This window comes from Hemibagrus wyckioides, linkage group LG18 (genome assembly GCF_019097595.1).
Source record: "Hemibagrus wyckioides isolate EC202008001 linkage group LG18, SWU_Hwy_1.0, whole genome shotgun sequence".
NCBI lineage: Eukaryota > Metazoa > Chordata > Actinopteri > Siluriformes > Bagridae > Hemibagrus > Hemibagrus wyckioides.
In genome coordinates this window covers 10,918,259-10,936,108 of record NC_080727.1, presented here as the reverse complement: position 1 = coordinate 10,936,108, position 17,850 = coordinate 10,918,259, and the positions used below count along the sequence as shown (strand labels likewise).

General features: G+C 36.9%; 1 protein-coding gene across 1 annotated transcript in view; it reads right to left on the bottom strand.

Annotated features, from left to right (window-relative positions):
- LOC131368654 (short transient receptor potential channel 5-like) overlaps positions 1–17,850 on the bottom strand; it is a 37,028-nt gene that overhangs the window by 13,136 nt on the left and 6,042 nt on the right. Inside the window, exons 2-7 of the mRNA XM_058414675.1 lie at positions 10,908–11,316; positions 8,954–9,475; positions 5,740–6,076; positions 3,983–4,122; positions 3,091–3,413; positions 1,242–1,437 (exon numbers count right to left, since the gene is read on the bottom strand). Coding sequence (XP_058270658.1) covers positions 1,242–1,437; positions 3,091–3,413; positions 3,983–4,122; positions 5,740–6,076; positions 8,954–9,475; positions 10,908–11,294 — 1,905 coding nt within the window. The 5' untranslated portion in view covers positions 11,295–11,316. The remainder of the gene's footprint in view (positions 1–1,241; positions 1,438–3,090; positions 3,414–3,982; positions 4,123–5,739; positions 6,077–8,953; positions 9,476–10,907; positions 11,317–17,850) is intronic.

The window sequence follows — 17,850 nt, the reverse complement described above, 5'->3', positions numbered from 1 at the left end:
ATGTGTGCTATTACCATGAAGAGTGAAACCTAAACATATTGTTGAATGAACACAAGATCTGAACCAAGGACATGGTTTGACTGTTTAGAACAAAAGAACTCGAGTGGCCTGCACAAATATCTGACCTCAACCCCACTGAACATCTTTTGGATGAAATGCTGACTGCACCCCAGGTCTTTCTTGAAATCAGTGCCTGACCTAACTAATGCTTTTGTGGCTGAATGGGAAAAGCCATATTGCCATGATCCATAATCTGTTACTCTTCCCAGAAGAGTGGAGGTTAGTACAACAGCAAAGGGTTGTTGTATGTTCAAAAAGCACATTATAAGCTCATACTCAAGTTCCTGTTAACAGAAGTAGCAATTTTGTCATAATAGAAATAGAAGCAGAGGAGAAATTATAATTGTAATTGGGGGTCACCCAAAGGTTCCTTCCTCATGTCTTCTCAGAGAGTTTTTTTTTTTTTTTTTTTTTAATATACATTTAAAAAAAAAACTTTTATGAAACTCTACCCATGTACTGATTGGATCACTATATTTAAATTACAACAGGACTATTACCCAAGGCACTTGAAAAAGAGAAGGTTTATGTTGAAAATATTGGGCATGACCTAAAAATTGCTGTCCACCTGCACCGAATTTGGAAGAATATCTATAAATAGATCTGATGTTACAACACAGCAGAAAGATAAATAATCAGTAGGGGGTGAATAATTTCTGGAAGCACTGTAGTTTTAGATCATGAGCTAGCCAGAAGGCAAGCAGATTTTATATTCTGAAGCATCTATCACCCAAATAATAAACCTTCTTCCAGAGTCACTGATGATTCCTCTTGCTATCTTAATCTAAAATCAAGGTCAATAAGGCCTTCTCAAAATTGTTATACATCAAAAAACATGGTAGGATGCTGACTGTTTGATTATATAATGCAGTAAATGTTTGTGCTTCTTATATTTCTCCACTCTTTCAGGTTTTTCCTTTTTAATTGTGTACCATTATATATAATGGCATACAGATCTGCTTAGTTTCTTGATAGTGTCTTGTTTCTCTTTTATTGCACTTTCATTATGCTTTGGAACATGGAACCTTAAAACTAAAAAACAATTTCATGTATGAGGACAAGGCAATTCTTTGGACACTGAACAACAGATAAAAGATTGTGATCATAAGACAGTACAAATGTAATAACATTTTCAATGAACAAGTTCAATGTTCACTGTCATATTCTCAAACAGTACTTACAGCAATTAGCTGGTAGGAATTGTTCATCATAGCTATGAGCATGTTGAGCAGCACCACCAGTGAGATGACATTGTAGGTGCCAAACATAGTAGCCCCAACAAATTCAGTGAACTCATGTCGAGCTTTCACGTTGGTTACATAGAGGCTAAGCAGACCAAACACAGACCAGAAGAGAGACTGAAGTGTCTCAAATAACCTAAATGAAAAGGATAGAAAAAAGAGAGACCCTGAGTTATAGAAAGAATATGCAGACAGACAGACAGACACTCTAAACAGGTATTTTTGCTTAGATACACATATAAATAGATTAAACATGTTTTAAAATAATTATGAATGCATTCAGTTTTAGGTCACAAAAAATACTATCAACATTTCACTTATTGATGACATAAATGCAGGACATTCCAGCCAGATAGAGAGGATAAAAAAGAAAGTCTCCCTATGACTCAAGGACGAAAATGAAACACCAGATGAGATTTGTCCCCAACATCATTATTCACTGAAAGTTGAAGGAAAGCAGGAGAATGCTGACTAACAGAAAATATAGATGAGAAATGGTTTCTTTCTTTCTTTCTTTTTTTTTAGAACAAATTAAATTTTCTTCCCTCTCAGGACCATTGTTCTGTATAAGTTGAAATCTCCTCCAATCTTTAACATGCTGTTTTCACAATACCCGAGGAATGGGATTTGCTCTCTCAAAGAGGCCTGCATGGTAACAATAATTGCATTTCCCTCTATCCATCCATTCTCTACACCACTTATTCTACTGGGACATGGGGGACCTGGAGCCTGTCTTAGGAGACTCTGGGCACTAGGCATGGTACACCCTGGACAGGATGGCAGTCTAACACAGGGCACAATCATACAAATACTCACATACCCATTTACACATTACAGACAATTTAGAGATGGCAATCAGCCTAACACACATGTCCTTGTTCTGGGGGAGGAAACTGGAGTATTTATTTATTGCAATTCTTTAGATACAAAATTTTAAACATCAGAAACATTACAGAACTATACTGTGCTGGACACAGACACACACACGCACGCGCACACACACACACACACACACACACAAATTGTCCTGTTTGCACGCATATGTTAATTTACATTACACTTTACACATTATATTGATCCTGTTTACATGTAACTTTAATATTTGCACTCACTGTCCACACTATTCTTTTGCACTTGTCTATATGTTGTTTGTCTGCACTGTCCTATCTTGTCATCCTGTGCACTTCTGTTGTATGTCTAGTTTAAAGCTTGCACCTTAAGTATAGTTTAGTTTTTCTCTATGTTTAGCTCTATGTTTGTCTGCGTCACTGTACTTTGTCTTTGTTATGTGTAGCACCTTTGGTCTAGGAGGAACATTGTTTCATTTCACTGTGTACTGCATCAGCTATATATGGTTGAAGTGACAATAAAGCTTCTTTGACTTTGACTTTGACATTTGTTTCATAACTGGCTTTGATTTCCACTACAAACTACAAACAAAGCTTCAACATATCCAGCCTTAGGTGACATGCATTTATAAAATAAAAAAAAAAGGTTTTCATTTACTTATACTGTATCTTTAATTCTTATATAGACAGTAATTTATGTATACATAATCTGTATATCTTATTTTTATATAATACTTGAAACCAAACTGGGATTTGAGTGCATAGTAACTCATGTATGAATGCAGTTGAGCGTTCAGTGTTTTGAATTTACAAGCATTTCACTGATTTTCTGTAATGCTCAACCTTGACTTCAAATACATAATAAAGATACATTAAAAATACATTAAAAAATAAAAAACAAAAATACATTTAGCTATGTCCAAGATGCTTTCCTCACTTACGTGGAGAAGGCATTGTTCTGCTTCTCACAGCGTATGCCTTTGCAGTGGTTTGGCTCATCGGCTGCTTCAGTTTCATAGTAGAAATAGAGTTGGTTGAGACCATTAGCAAAGGCCAAGAGCACAAGGCAGTAGATGAAGAGGAATTTGAGGATATCAAGCAACATTCGGCCCAGCGAGATCTGCAGTGGGCCCAGGTGAGAATTGGCTGTGAAAAGCGAGATGAGTCGAAGCGAGCTGAAGATGTTGGCAATGGCAAACAACGCCTCTGCAATCAGTGTTGGGTGCCACATCTCCCACTCTTCACGAGGACGGGAGCTGTTGTACTGTCACAGACCCCATAAATCAAACATTAATGAGTCTTGTCAGCTTTTGTTTTCAGAACAAAAGTGTTCAGTCCATTCAGTAAATTACAAGATAGGTACACTATTTGGTCAAAGGTTTGTGGACGCCCAACTCTCAGATTCACATGTGCTCTTTGAGCATCCTCTTCCACATTCACTCACACCTATAATAACCCCCAGTCTTCTGGGAAAACTTACCACTAGAATTTGAAATGTGTCTGCAGATATTTGAACAGAGATTGTCTACAAGACATTAGTAAGATCAGACATAGAAGGCCTGGGGTGCAGTATGCATTCTAGTTCATCCCAAATGTATTCAGCTAACCTTGCTTTGTGCCCAGGGGCATTATTACACTGCAACAGGTTTGGTCCTGTTAGTTCCAGTGAAGGGAAATTGTAAAGCTACAGTGAACATTGTATATGTTTGATTCCAACATTATGCCTCAGTATTGGTCAAGTGTCCACAAACCTTATATTGTATTTCTAAGTACTTAAACATTACAGCTTATTATTTTAGATCACACTTCATATGTAAGATCTGAAGAGTTTACCTTAAAGTAGGCCACCATTTTAAGAGATATGGTGGCTAGGTAGAGAGAGTTCATAGCAAAGTCCATCAGGTTCCACCAATCATGAACATATTCAGTGAAGCCTCCATCCCACATCTCTTTAATCTCAGCCCAAATAAAGCCTACAAAGATCAGAATAACCATCTATGAGACATTATTCAGGAATGTCACCATTAAGGAAATACATAAAACACCAGACTAATCTGATTTAAAACAAAGAATTTGCTCGGTTTCTTCTCATCTGATCCCGACTGTCCTCGTGAAACTAAAAATGAAAGATTTGATTAAATAACTTCTAAGAATTAACCACTTCTGAAAATCAAAACAAAACAATGGCCTTAGGCAATTTTCTCTGAAACTAAGAAATTAATTTATCAATACTTATTGAGTTTATTTTATTGCTGGATTGTAGGTATGTATGGAGTGTAGGTATGATTGGCCTTGGCAGATCTGATCTGCTGTGGAGCTGTTACTGCTGTTGTGTGAGTACATATACTCATGCTTGGAGAGGTAGATAAGAGAACCATGCTGCTGCTGTAAACGTTACATTAGGAGGAAGCCTCCCCCAACAGTTCAGATCTTAATACCAAACTTGCTGTTGTTCCAGGGAGCCATGGTACTGTGTATACTAACTATGAGGGTCTGTTTTGACATTGCTTAACTCTAGTGAGTTAGTCACACTTAGGTGAGTGTGTCTAAATCTAGTGGCCTATCATGTGTGCCTGGGCTAGGGAGCCTAGGGCTTATATAGCTCTGACATAAAGGTTATGTGTACCTGGCTCTCACCTGGGTTTAGGATTAAATGGATGTTTACTTTATTAGATTGAGTATGACTTTTTTTATTTTTATTTTTTATTGGGGGCAGTGGAATTGCTAGGCTGCAATAAGGATTTGAGATGCTGAAATAATGAGCATTTAAGAAAGGTGATCCTAATAAACCAAGCACCACTTTTAATTATCTGGATCACATAGAACTCATTTGTTTTTGAAGATCAGTAATGTATTTTGAATTAGGTCTAGCAAAACATTGGTAAGCTGCTTAAGACCATTTCTTTTAGGCAGGAAGTTGGCACTTTGGGAATAGGTGTGATGTAGTTCTCCAGAATCAAGTGTACTGGCCAGTTATAGATCGATAGATGTATGGCATTGGGCCAGATGCTTTGATGTTTCAAGCAGAGAGAGGACAGAGGTTCTACTTCAGCTTGAGCAGCATTTGGAATCTCTGCCTTGGGGTCTGGATCAGAGCTGGGTTCATAGAGAAATAAGACTTTGTTGATGTCTAGATGAGAAAGGTTTTTTTTGTAAATGTAAGAGGGTTTTTATTGTGGGGAACCCATGCCCAGCTGTTCCCGGTGAGATAGTTGGGATAATAAAGGGTTACCTGGATAGGGAATTGTAGCCAATAGGCTGAGGCATCAGCATTGAGGGAACAAGTCCGTGCATAGATAGAGTTTCATTGCTGAACAAATTAACATTATGCAATTGTTTATATATACACTTTATTTAAAAATAGCATATATTCATAAGTTCAAAATCAAGTGACCCCTGATGAAACCCCACTAAAGTCAATCCATTTTTATAAAACATTTTCACTATAAAATATCTGATTGTGTGAAAATGACCACTGCAACAGTTTTTAGCTCTAAGATGTTGAACAGACAGACAGACAGACAGACAGACATGGGATGCCTAAATTACTTTCAACATAGTAGAACTACATAGACATGTATTATCCTTACCCAGGACCCAAGGTAGGATCATCCATTCCACAATGGTGGGTGGTGGACCCTGAACATGCAGGTCAGTTTGCACAATGTGCTGTGAGGCCAAGAGCAAGAGGAAGAGGAAGGTCAAGTATGAGGCAGTGTGACAGATGAATTTTATGAAGGGTTTCTTGATGAAGAGACCCAGTGTGCTCTTTGGTGCCAGCAGGTAGACAATGGAGAAGACAGGAAAGAGTAGGCCAATGGTGAAACATGTGATCAGCTTAACGACCCAGTGACGTCGCCGCCATCCAGGGAAGCCATCATACCACAGTGTGGCCAGTAGTTGTTGGCAATTTGGCTGAGCCACAAACTGTATCAAGAAAAAGTCAGAACACATACTAATATTATTACAAGACACATACAGTTCATTCTGCTTAATAAGAAAGTACACTCTCTTTCAATTTATCAGGGCCTAAATAACAATTGTGTGATCCTTACCATCTTCTGTAAACAAACAAATATCCTGAAGTGTCAGAAAAACAACAGATTTCAATATGGAGTCATTTTTTCAAAAATGTAAACGGCAGGCATGACAAAAGGACAAAAGTTGTGGACCAGTATTTGGAAATTGTTTTTAATGCTCTTTCTCCTGGAGGCACAGCTAGCAGTGATTCCTTTATTTAAAAAAAACAAACAAAAAAAAACACCAGTTCTAGGTAATGTAGCTCCACTAAAGAGAAAAATAATTAAAGAGAAAAACCTCTTAAAAAGATCACCCACCCACCATAAAACAGACCACTGGAAAATTAGACTGTAGGTGGCGTCAAACTAAATTATTATTATTTCAAGCAGCATAGAATGAGAGCCTCCTGAGCTACAGAAAATCCCTCCATCTCTCTACCTTAATTGAATGTAATAAAAACAATCCTACATTCTTATTAAATACCATAGCAAAATTTACCAGGAATAGGACAGAAACATGCATCACAGAAACATCATCATTATGTAGCTTATATTCCCTGCTTAAGTTCCCTCCCTCACCTACATGATTCTTTAAACAAATATCAGTAGCAACCAAACCCCTTCTTTAAAAATATATTCTTCCCTTAATACTGGATATGTAGCTGAATCTTTTAAACAAGCAATATCAAAAATTCCCATTATCTCCAAAATCATATAACGGCTCAGCTATATATGTATATATACTACAAAAATTAACTACTAATATAACTACTAAAATAGTACAATTTGTGCAGGTGAAAAGTGGTGATACATGATATTTACCTTTTTTTAATTGGGAGAAAAAGTTTTTGTGCTGATTCAATAATAGAGTCAGTATTCTAATAAACATCTATAACAAAATATGAACTCTAAGTATTATGTATAGTATATATGCTACCTCTGTAAAAAAAATTTTTGCAAATATTGTATTAGCTTCCAAACAATTTATGCAGATGAGAGGCACCAGCATCATAAAGTTGAGGAATGTGTAATGGATGGATGCTTGTTGTGACATCTTGCTTGTACCAATACTAGGACCACATAAGGACCACACGCAGCTAAAAGTAAGCTTTGATTAACCTTGCTCCTCATGTATTCATTCAGGTTTGTTGACAGTGTAGTGACTGGCCACTTAATGTCCTAGGATGCCCTCAAGTTTGTGTCACCTTGCCAAAGTCCCTGCTTGCACTGTGCACATTGTACTTAACCATTACATTATAATAATCTCTCTCTCTCTCTCTCTCTCTCACACACTCACTCACTCACTCACTCTCTCTGCTGTTCTATGTTTTTAAAAACATTTGCCGGTTTGGTGTTCTGGAACACACAGGTGTGCATCTACATCATACAAGAAGAAATAACATCAGCCATGACCTTTGAAAAGAAATTGTTACAGCTCATCTATTTGGAAAAGGTTATAAGTATATCTACAAACAATTTCAACCTCCCAGTCCTCACAGGAGTGGACCTCCCAGCAATTTAATTCCAATGCCAAACCGTTTAATGCTCATATATATGAAGAAACACCCCCCAAGAGCTACATCATTTCACCTACAGGCTTTTGTAAGCACATTTATATTCATGACAGCAAAATCAGTAAAAAAAAAAGACTAAACAAATTTACAATGTGGGCCACGAAGTTTTGATGTTTTGTGCATGTAAAGATGTTCTTCTTCTTGCCAGGGTTATAAAGAATGATTACATAATTTATTAGATATTCCTGGCAGCTTGAAACAATCTGGCCATTTTCCTCTGACCTTTTTTATCAATAAGGTGTGTCAAGGTAAATGTCACTCACTCAATATTTTGGTTTTTTGCACCATTCTTTGTAAAATGTTGTGTGTGAAAATTCCAGGAGATAAGCAGTGAAATACTCAAACCAGCTCATCTGGTACCAACATCCATGCCATGGTTAAAGACACAGAGATCCCATAGTTTCCTCATTCTGATATTTGGTCATCATGCAACAGGACAGTGTTCAAAAACACACCAGCAAATCAATATCTGAATAGACTCAAAAATAAATGAAGTATAGAAATGTTGTAAGAATTAGTGTGATTATAGAAGTCAGTGACTCAAACACAATTGTTATTTATGCCTTGATAATTAAAAGCATAGACTTTATCTTTTTTTTATGTTTCTATACTTCTGTAAAGCTGCTTTGTCCATTGTTAAAAGTGCTATACAAATAAACTGAATTGAAACTTGATGGAGATTGTACTTTTTCCCTCATGGTAACCCACTGAAGCACCATGCCATCTCTTTTCCTTTCATGTGTGCTTTAATATAAAACTTTTATTGGACATAAAATGTATTTCAATTGTGACACCACATAGACATAAAATTTCCTTTGCACTCTATCTAACTGTCCATAAAAGTGTTTTTTTTTTGCATAAGAAAAAGCAGCAGCTTAACGGTAAAGTCATCACTGAAATGAGAAATAGATAGTTGTTGTTATTGTTACAACCATATTTTAAAATGTTTTATTTTTTCCAAATTATCAAGATGTAGTAATGTTCTGATTTTATTTGCAATTTGAAGGTTTTGAGGACATTATGATACTAAACAACCTGGCCTTGTTGAAATTAAACATTTTTATTGTTATAATTTACAAACCTTTAGATTACAAGGCTTTAGATCAATGCATGTCTGGTGAACCAAGACATTATGTTCTTTCAAAATTTTCCTCCTATTTTTCTGCATCCATTACCTTTCCCAAATAGCTCCAAACATTCAATATAGTTACCTCTTTCTGGTGGTACTTAATCGCCAGCTTGAGCTTAGCTAGGTCCCTGCATTCTCGGGGGTCCAGCTCTTCACTGTGGTCATCACGGTGGTTAAGGATCGTCTCTAGCTCACGGGAACTTCTTGCTTGGTCCAGCAAGTCCTTAGCAAAGAGCTTGCATTGCTGTGAGAGCTCCTCATATTCCTGCCGGAATTCATTCTCCACCTTGCTGAGTTCCTTTAGCTCCCAGCCTAGGCGGAATGCTGTGAGAATAGGATCCTCGCTGGACAAAGCAATGAGTGAAGGACTCGCCAATGTCTTGTAGATGTTAAGTCGGGAGCGCGAGTGCCGCAGACTGTCCACCTCTGAACTGGACACACACTCAACACAGTCACAGCGGATCTGGTGTGGCCGTGGCACGGTTACCTTGCGCTGGACAAGCAGTTTAATGATCTCATAGTTGTTGGTGTGTGCAGCCAGCATGATAGGCGTGATATCAGGTGTGAATTCTGAGAACTGGGTGTCCATCATTAATGCGGGTACCTAATAATAAAGAATATTAATATATGTATACCACATACCACAAAATTTTGCAACGAAAACACTGCCATTTTTCTTTTTAGTTATCTTAAGGTGTGAAAATAACAAAATAAATGTTTGTGGTAGTTCAGTATAAATGCAAGTTTCTCTGGATAAGGATGTCTGTCAAATGCTGTAAATGTTTTCCAGTACAAATTAAATAATAATTTCAGATCATGACTTTCAGCTTTAATTCAAGGGGTTTAACAAAATAAAACTGCAATAAGTTCCTCAATTTCTACAGGCTCAAAAGTAATTTGACAACTGACTGGAAAGCGGTGTTATTATTATTACCAGTCGCAAGGAATGAGATCTGGCCAATATGGTGGATGTGAAATGATAACCACATTGTTGCTGATTAAAAAAGTGAGTGTGTGGAGGTGCATTTCCGGTGTTTTAGATGGTGTTTGTTATGTAAAAAAAAAAAAATGCAATCATCACTGTCTTGATGCACATCATTGTGTTGTTATTGTCTACCTTTTTTTTTTGGAGAATTGCCTAAAAGCATGGTCATGAAAAGCTTCATATCCACCATATTTTCCAGATCTAGCTCTTCATTTTGTTGTTGTTTTGTAGTTTCAAAACTTTATGATACTCAATCTGATCTGTGAGCCTTATGGAAAAAATTTGTGACAGAATCTTTAGGGCAAGCAAGAATGCAGGAAAAAATAATTTAGAAATTCACAAAAAGTCTTTCAATGTTTTTATCTAATGCACATTGGGTTAAACATAGAGATTTATGAGAGTAGAGGTCAGTAGAGGTCAGGTGCATTTCTCAGTTTAACAGAAATGCTCTGCATTACTATCTGCAGCTGGGCCCATAATCAGAAATTAATAATGTTCTCCCTACAATCAAATTGCACTAGGGGTCTTCTTGGAAACAAACAGCTTCTTGGATCTTGAGCCAGTTGTTATGGTCTGAGTCCAAATGAACACCTCAAATAGGGTAAAAGCTCTGGTGACTAAATACTGCATATTTCAGCAGTGGTGGCTCAGAAGGTCATGAATTAAACTTTCAGAATTAACAGTTAACCACTGTTGGGCCTTTGAGGCCTATGAAAGGCCTGTAACCATTCATCTGCTCGGTTGCATCCTTTCTCAGTTGTAAGTCACATTGGATAAAAGCATTGGGCATTATGTATTTTGTAAATTTGAAAGCATGCTCAAAGAGCACTGTCCACTTGCAAAGAACAGAAAAAAAGGTTATTCTAGATTGATTTTAAAGTTATATTGAAAATAATCTCTTAGTCTACAATCTCTCTGACAACATTATGTATATGTGATCAGCATTTCTAAAGGGAGAGTCTCTTTTTTATGGTGTTAAGACCTAATCCAGCTGCAGTGGAACACAGGCAATCACTATTCATAATTTTAAAATGAACATGTTGTTACTTGCCTGTTTTTCACCACTGGGTTTTCTGTAAGATAGCAGCAGCTCCACTGCACCCACCACCTCCTTGCGGATGGCATAGAGCAGAGCATCTCCCACATGCACACCATGACTCAGCAGCAGCTCCATTACCTCCAGATTCTCGTTCTCAATGGCGATTAGAAGGGCACTGCGTCCTAGTGGGTCCAGGCAGTTAACATTAATATTATAATAGATCTCAGCCTGTTCAAGGGCCATCTTTACACCAGCATAGTCCCCCTTCTCCACTGCGCTTAGGTAGGCACGCTCCTCTGCTGACAGCTCAGCCTCGGCCCGCACAATCTGCAGTGGTATCCTGTCACGGTAAGGCGAATAACTCGCCTTCTTATAGTACAGCTGCGCCATGGGGTTCATGAGAATTTGAGATCTCAGAAATCTGGACAGAAACGAAACAAAGAAACTGTTACATTTCAGGACTGTGTGAATATAGAATCATTGACAACAACTACAACTGACTACCGCATAAAACACTCTTTAGCAGAGAATACTACAGATTGCACTACCCAAAATATTTGGGTTCATGCCAACTCTTGATCCACATAAACTGCCATGCATAAGCTCACTTATGATGATCACATAAGAAACTGGGCAGATATAAAATGAAGACAATATTAAATTTTAATATTTTAGATGAACAATAGAACCTTCATGAGTTTCAACTTATGCATCATACACACACTGTCAACATTCTTACAACAATCTGATCATTAACTGTCCTGCCTGCTGTTCCTCCTCTACTGAAAACATTTATGGATTGTGCTTAGAGCAGCGTGATTTCTTGCCACTAAGGATGTGGATTAGTGCTTGTTGCAGTTCCTACTTTTGACCACTGGGTGTTAAAACTGTGTGAAACACTGTAGAGTTAACAGTGAACACTGCAACACGAATGTAAATCTTGAAAGGGAGGAACACAATGGAACATCTGTTTATATCTGTTGAATAGCAAATCACTGGTTAGCCCTATAGACTAGTATAATTAGCAATATGCCATTAATAATAGAATTAACATTTAAGAAAGCCAGTAAAGCAGTAAAGAAAAAATGTCTTTCTTAAAAATCCTTTAAGTGTCACTTCACCTATTATGAAAAATTCCTTTAGCATTCTCCAGTGGAATCTTTCTTTTCAGCAATGAACTGGCAGCAACTATGGGATTTTTAACTGGAGTTAATAAGTTCTTTATTATTATTATTATTATTATTATTATTATTATTATTATTATTATTATTGTTATTATTATTATTATTATTATTATTATTATTATTATTATTATCTAACAATAAGTTTTTTAGACACACTTATAAATACTACCTTCTTTCAGTTTGGTTTCTATTGGACTGTTGGATTTCAAAGTGAAATATACTGTACATTGCACTATATTGTTAAAGAATGTGTAACACTATAACTTTAACAAGTTTTTATTAATAACAACAACTGGTTATTATAGGTATTTCATGGAAGTCCTATGGAAACATAGGGGATATGGAATACAGTGTCAAGCTTTGAGGAGTACCTAGTAGTGGAGGAATCTGTATTTCAGTAAAGAGACATTCATTTCACATATGAATATAAATCCATCTCTAAAGAAAAAACAGCTGTCTGGATCTGCAGTGATATTGATCCAAAAATGACGCCATTCCCCGTCTTACTTTTGTGCTTGTTCTGCAGTCCTCCCAGTTTGATACCTCCTCAGAAGGCTGAATTAGGATAAGTGGATTGAAAGAGTTCTGTGTTTGAACCCGATAAACATGCTACTCCTACTCTCTCTCTCCATGTAAAAAAAGGGCATAGGGAATACTGCCAGAGGATCTGATATTGATCCCCAGTGTTCTAATATATATATATATATATGTCAAGGGGTGAGATATATTAGGCAGCAAGTGAACAGTCAGTTTTCAAGGATGTACAACCGGTGATCCAGTAAAATGATCATTGGCACCCAAAGTTCACTGATGTATGTGGGGAGTGGAGCATTTGCCTGGTCCAGTCCAATAGAAGAGCTACTGCATTTGGGACTGTGTAGCTGCAACCTGGTTGTATTACCCATGCTGACCTTTGTCCACCTCCAAAAGTGCTTACAATAAGTATTTGAGCATCGGAACTGGGCCTTGGTTCAGTGGAAGAAGATGACCTGATCAGAAGAATCATGTTTTCATTTGCATCATGTGAACAGCTGGGTATGTGTGCATTTTTTTTACTTGGGGGAAAGATGCTGTATAGGAAGAAAGCAATCTGGGGGAGGGAATGTGATGCTCTAGGCAATGTTCTCAAGATTCAAGATTCAAGAAGCTTTATTGTCATTTCAACCACATATAGCTGACGCAGTACATAGTGAACTGAAACACCGTTTCTCCAGGACCTGGTGCTACATAAACATACAACAACAAAGAGTTCAACACAAAAAAACAACACCACAGAGCTAGGACAGAAGTTTGTCTTAGCCAAATAAAGTGCACAGTGTGCAGCTGGGTGCAAAGAGAGCATAGACAAGACAGTGCAAAAGACAATAAATACAAGAAAGACAACACAAAAAGAACACAGGACACTTAGCGCCGAAAAAGAAAGAAAAGAACATGTGTAATGGAAATAAAATGAGATAAAATGATAATAATAATGGGCTAATAAGATAATAAGATTAAATGAAATGATGTAAAAAAAAATATTGTGCAAAAATATTGTGCAAAAATACAACAGCAGCGGTTGAGGTAGTGCAAATAGAAATAAACAAATATAACTATAGCAGCGGATGACAGGTAGAGGTAGTGCAATAAGTAATGAACAATATACATTATGTGTGTGCGTGTGTGTGCGTCCACACAGTCAAGAGAGAGAGTGTGTGTGTATATGTATGAGAAACCTTGGGTGCTGGCATTGACATGGATGTTACTTTGACATGTACCATCTACCTAAACACGGTTTTGACCAGGTACAGCCCTTCATGGTAAAAGTATTCCCAAATGGAAATGGCCTCTTTCATCAGGATAATGCACAGTGCCACACTGCAAAAATTGTCCAGGAATGGTTTAAGAAACATGACAGAGTTCAAGGTCTCCAAATTTCCCAGCTCTAAATTTGATCAAGCACCTGTGAAATGTGCTGGACAAACAAATCTGATCTATAAAGGCCCCACCTCTACCAAACAAGTCAGATGCAAATGCAGAAAAGTCTTTATTTACAGAGCTAGACAAACTACAACTACAAACTGTGAACAAAGACAGCATTACCAAACAAACAAATAGGAAAACTAGACTGGGTCTAAAAAACACCTGGGTTAAAAACAAATGTCAAACAGAAGCTGGACCAAGATATTGTGAAAAATAGGAACATAAATAAGTTGGCTAATCAGTAAATACAAAACAGGTGAGCACACTGAACACAGGAAAGGAACCAGGAAGTGGAGCAACATAAGTTTACCACATGGAACTGTCCAGTCCAGCACTGGCAGAATTTTGCAGCATCCATTTTTAGGATGGCTTTCTGTCACAAAGCAGGGCTGAAGGGAGATGAAAATAAGGAAAAGTCTTTTTATTTACAGTGCTGGACAAACTACAACTACTAAAAACTGTGAATAAAAAAGCAATACTAAACACAAGCATACAAGAATATTCAAAAACTAGAGCAAGGCTTGGTCCAGAAAACACATGTTACAAACAGAAGCTAGAGCAAGACAGTGTAGAAAAACATGAACTTAAATAAGGTAGCTAATCCCTAAACACAAAACAGGTAAGCACACAGGAAATGAAACCTACAACTAAAGAAGACGTAAACTCAAACACATAAGGGGTTGCCCTCCGGTGGTTTGTCAGGGAAATATCCGTGACACTATGATGTACAGAACCATTTCTGTTGTAAGACATATTGCAAGTACTGGGAAAGAGAAATTGGAATTATGGAGTGAATAATGTATGTACATCAAAATTGTGTGTGAACCATGGTGACCTTGTCTTCCATGAAAAGGCTTGGAAAAAGAAGATATCTCCCTGTTCAAATGCCTGATCTTTGTGAATATATTAGTTTCAGGTCTTTTGTGTGAATTTTAAGATGTAGTTAGCATGGAAATTTTGCTGAAACCTGGCAACTGTGGTTTGTCTTGCATGAAGTGACAATAGGATACAAACACAAACACTTGTGCATTATTAACAAAATGCCACTTCTGCTTATTGCTTAAATGGCACTGACACTATTTTAAATCTAGTGTCTTCAGGAGCTGCCAAAATATGAACATCAGTGATGTTTATCATACATGTAGTAAGTCATTCAAAGCCCCTCCTAGTAGGATGGTGTTATAAGGCTGTCTTGGCAGAGGCAAAGTAGGCAGCAAAACGAGCACAAAACTCTGAAGCCACTTGAGGTTACATTAATTGTCTTTTCAGAGCAAACAATGGAACAGGAGTCATCCAATGCAGTTCCAAACAAAAAAAGAAGGAAAAAAAAACAAAGTACAAATAAAACAAAACAAAGAGAGAACTTACACAAAAGATTTACACTCTTACCCCCTCACACACAAACCCCTCCCCTCCGATTCAAACGGTCCAATGACAACACTAGGTCAGTTACAATCTAATTAGCATTTTAAAAGACATGCATCCAAGATAACTTTCAAATAACCTTCTCCACACTCTCAATGAGTAAACTCCTCCCATCCTATGGAAGGATTATTTCTTGGTATGGCTTCCTGTTTGTGGGCCAGCCCCTCCTACTAGGAAGCTCCAGAGGGAAAGGTAAGACAAAGAGAATCATCATTATCAAATAAACCATTATTTCTCTAATTTCTATTTCCCTTTTCTTATTAACAGAAACAAAGACACCAAAGTAACAAACATAAGTCATACTGGAATGTGCACCTTCCATATGACTGAAAAAAGGTCAGAAGAAAACAATAAATATGAATGAATAAAGTTATCTTGAACAAGACATTGTGGTATGGTTCTTTAACTTACATGTTCCATACACACACTATATCTCAGATGGAGCAACAGACAGTAAAAGTTAGCCCAATGTTTTGACTTTATTTTAAGCCTAAAAAGTAGATGTTTCTCTCTCGCTGTACAGTTGAACATAAACAGTGTTAATAGTGATGTAAGATGTGTGACACCCTCTTGACTTCATTTATTCAATCCTTAAAGATATTACTTTCCATATATTACCTTAACTTAATATCCAGACACATTCTGGATACAGACAATATTATACATATATTACCTGTTTTCTAGTTAATGCTATTATAATTACATTTGATGTCAAGTGTAAAATATAATTGGGCTAGCTCTTGTTCTACCAATAAGATGGCTACAGTTTAAACAGCATTATTTCAGTACAAGATCACAACACAGAAAAACTCTGCTGGTACAGATCCTCTCTAGGCAGGAATATGATTTTCATTTTTAATATGCATGTTCAATAAAACAAAAATAATCACTGTGAGCATGTTGAAAGCTTGCTCTTGACTTCATATTCCTTGCTGAATCGAGATCTGCTGGCAGATAGTCACTGTACAATCATGCGGTTACACATTCAAAGGTTAAACAGCTGACTCTCTTTGCTAAAAGCAGGTGATTCTTATCAGCCTTATCGAGACTGTGAGGAACATTTTGAGCTCACATGGATGCATGATCCTGGTCCACCTGCAAAGAGCCAGAAATGTCATGCATTTGAGAATATGCATCGTAAGGTAACTTTTGGGTGCTTTATCAATCTATTTAAAACAAGGGTGAACAACATTAGCAGCCATGTTATAAAGTAATATTTTTCCACATTAGTGGAAAGTTTTCTTGGCTCTTTGTTGCATTCATATACCTGCTGAGTATTTTAGGTTTTTAAAAATGTTGACTGTATTCAGAAAATATTAAGTAAATGTTTATTTTACTCAGAAATGTTTAAAAAAATTAATACTTTTATTTAATTAAATTATTTACAAAAATCCTTTTTAAAAGAATTTGCTTTTATTTTTCTTTTTTATTTCTTATTTATATTGTTTGTCCTTAAATCCACAGCATGTTAGTGAGCAAAATAACTACCTAGCCACTAAATGAACAAATCACTTCGAAACACTTTTCCTGAAGATGACAAAATCATGAATGCCAAATTCTGAGAGATAAGCAAGCCGCCTTTTAGTAGTTAATAAGCTAGCATTATCGATCAAATCTGTGCCAACTAAATTAGTTATGGAAAAAAGGATTTCCTTATTCCACTAAATACAAATTCACATATTGCTCATCAACAAAGCGATAAGTGTTACCCTGGGTGTTACCACTCCTTAGTTCTCAGCTTTAATGTTGTATTATGAATTATCATCTAACTGCAAGGTTTCCACAGGAAGAAGTGAGGGGATAAAGGATCAAAGTGACTGATACTCTTTACAACTGTTGTGGCTAAAAGCAGTGGCTTTTTCCAACAATTTGCTGTAAAACCTATGGAGATTTTTGTTCTATTTTATGGCAGAAAACTAGTTGAATTGGTCACAAGATCACAAGATTCTTTTTTAAATTACTGCCCATGAGGATACATGTGTAATTAATTTCTATGATAGGTGTTAATTTTTGCCCACATACAAACACCTATTCTCGTGCACACAAAAACACCCCATAAACCCACCACCACTCACACATACACACACACACCAATACACATATCCTCCGCCACACACAAATAACCATACACCCACCCAGACAGGCAAAAAACCTATACAAATAACCCCCCAAACACCCATACATAGAGTTATGTATAGCTGTCAGAAGATGGAAACAGCGTTCAGATGTTTGTTGAATACAGAATGGGTTCAGTGGGTCTGACCCATATCCACAACATGATGGATGGTAATGTTTTTTTTCCACACTAGCATTAAAGTGTGTGTTGATTGCTTTTCTGCTTGGGCAGTGAGCTAGCGAATGCAGATGAATGTGCTGCAGTCTGT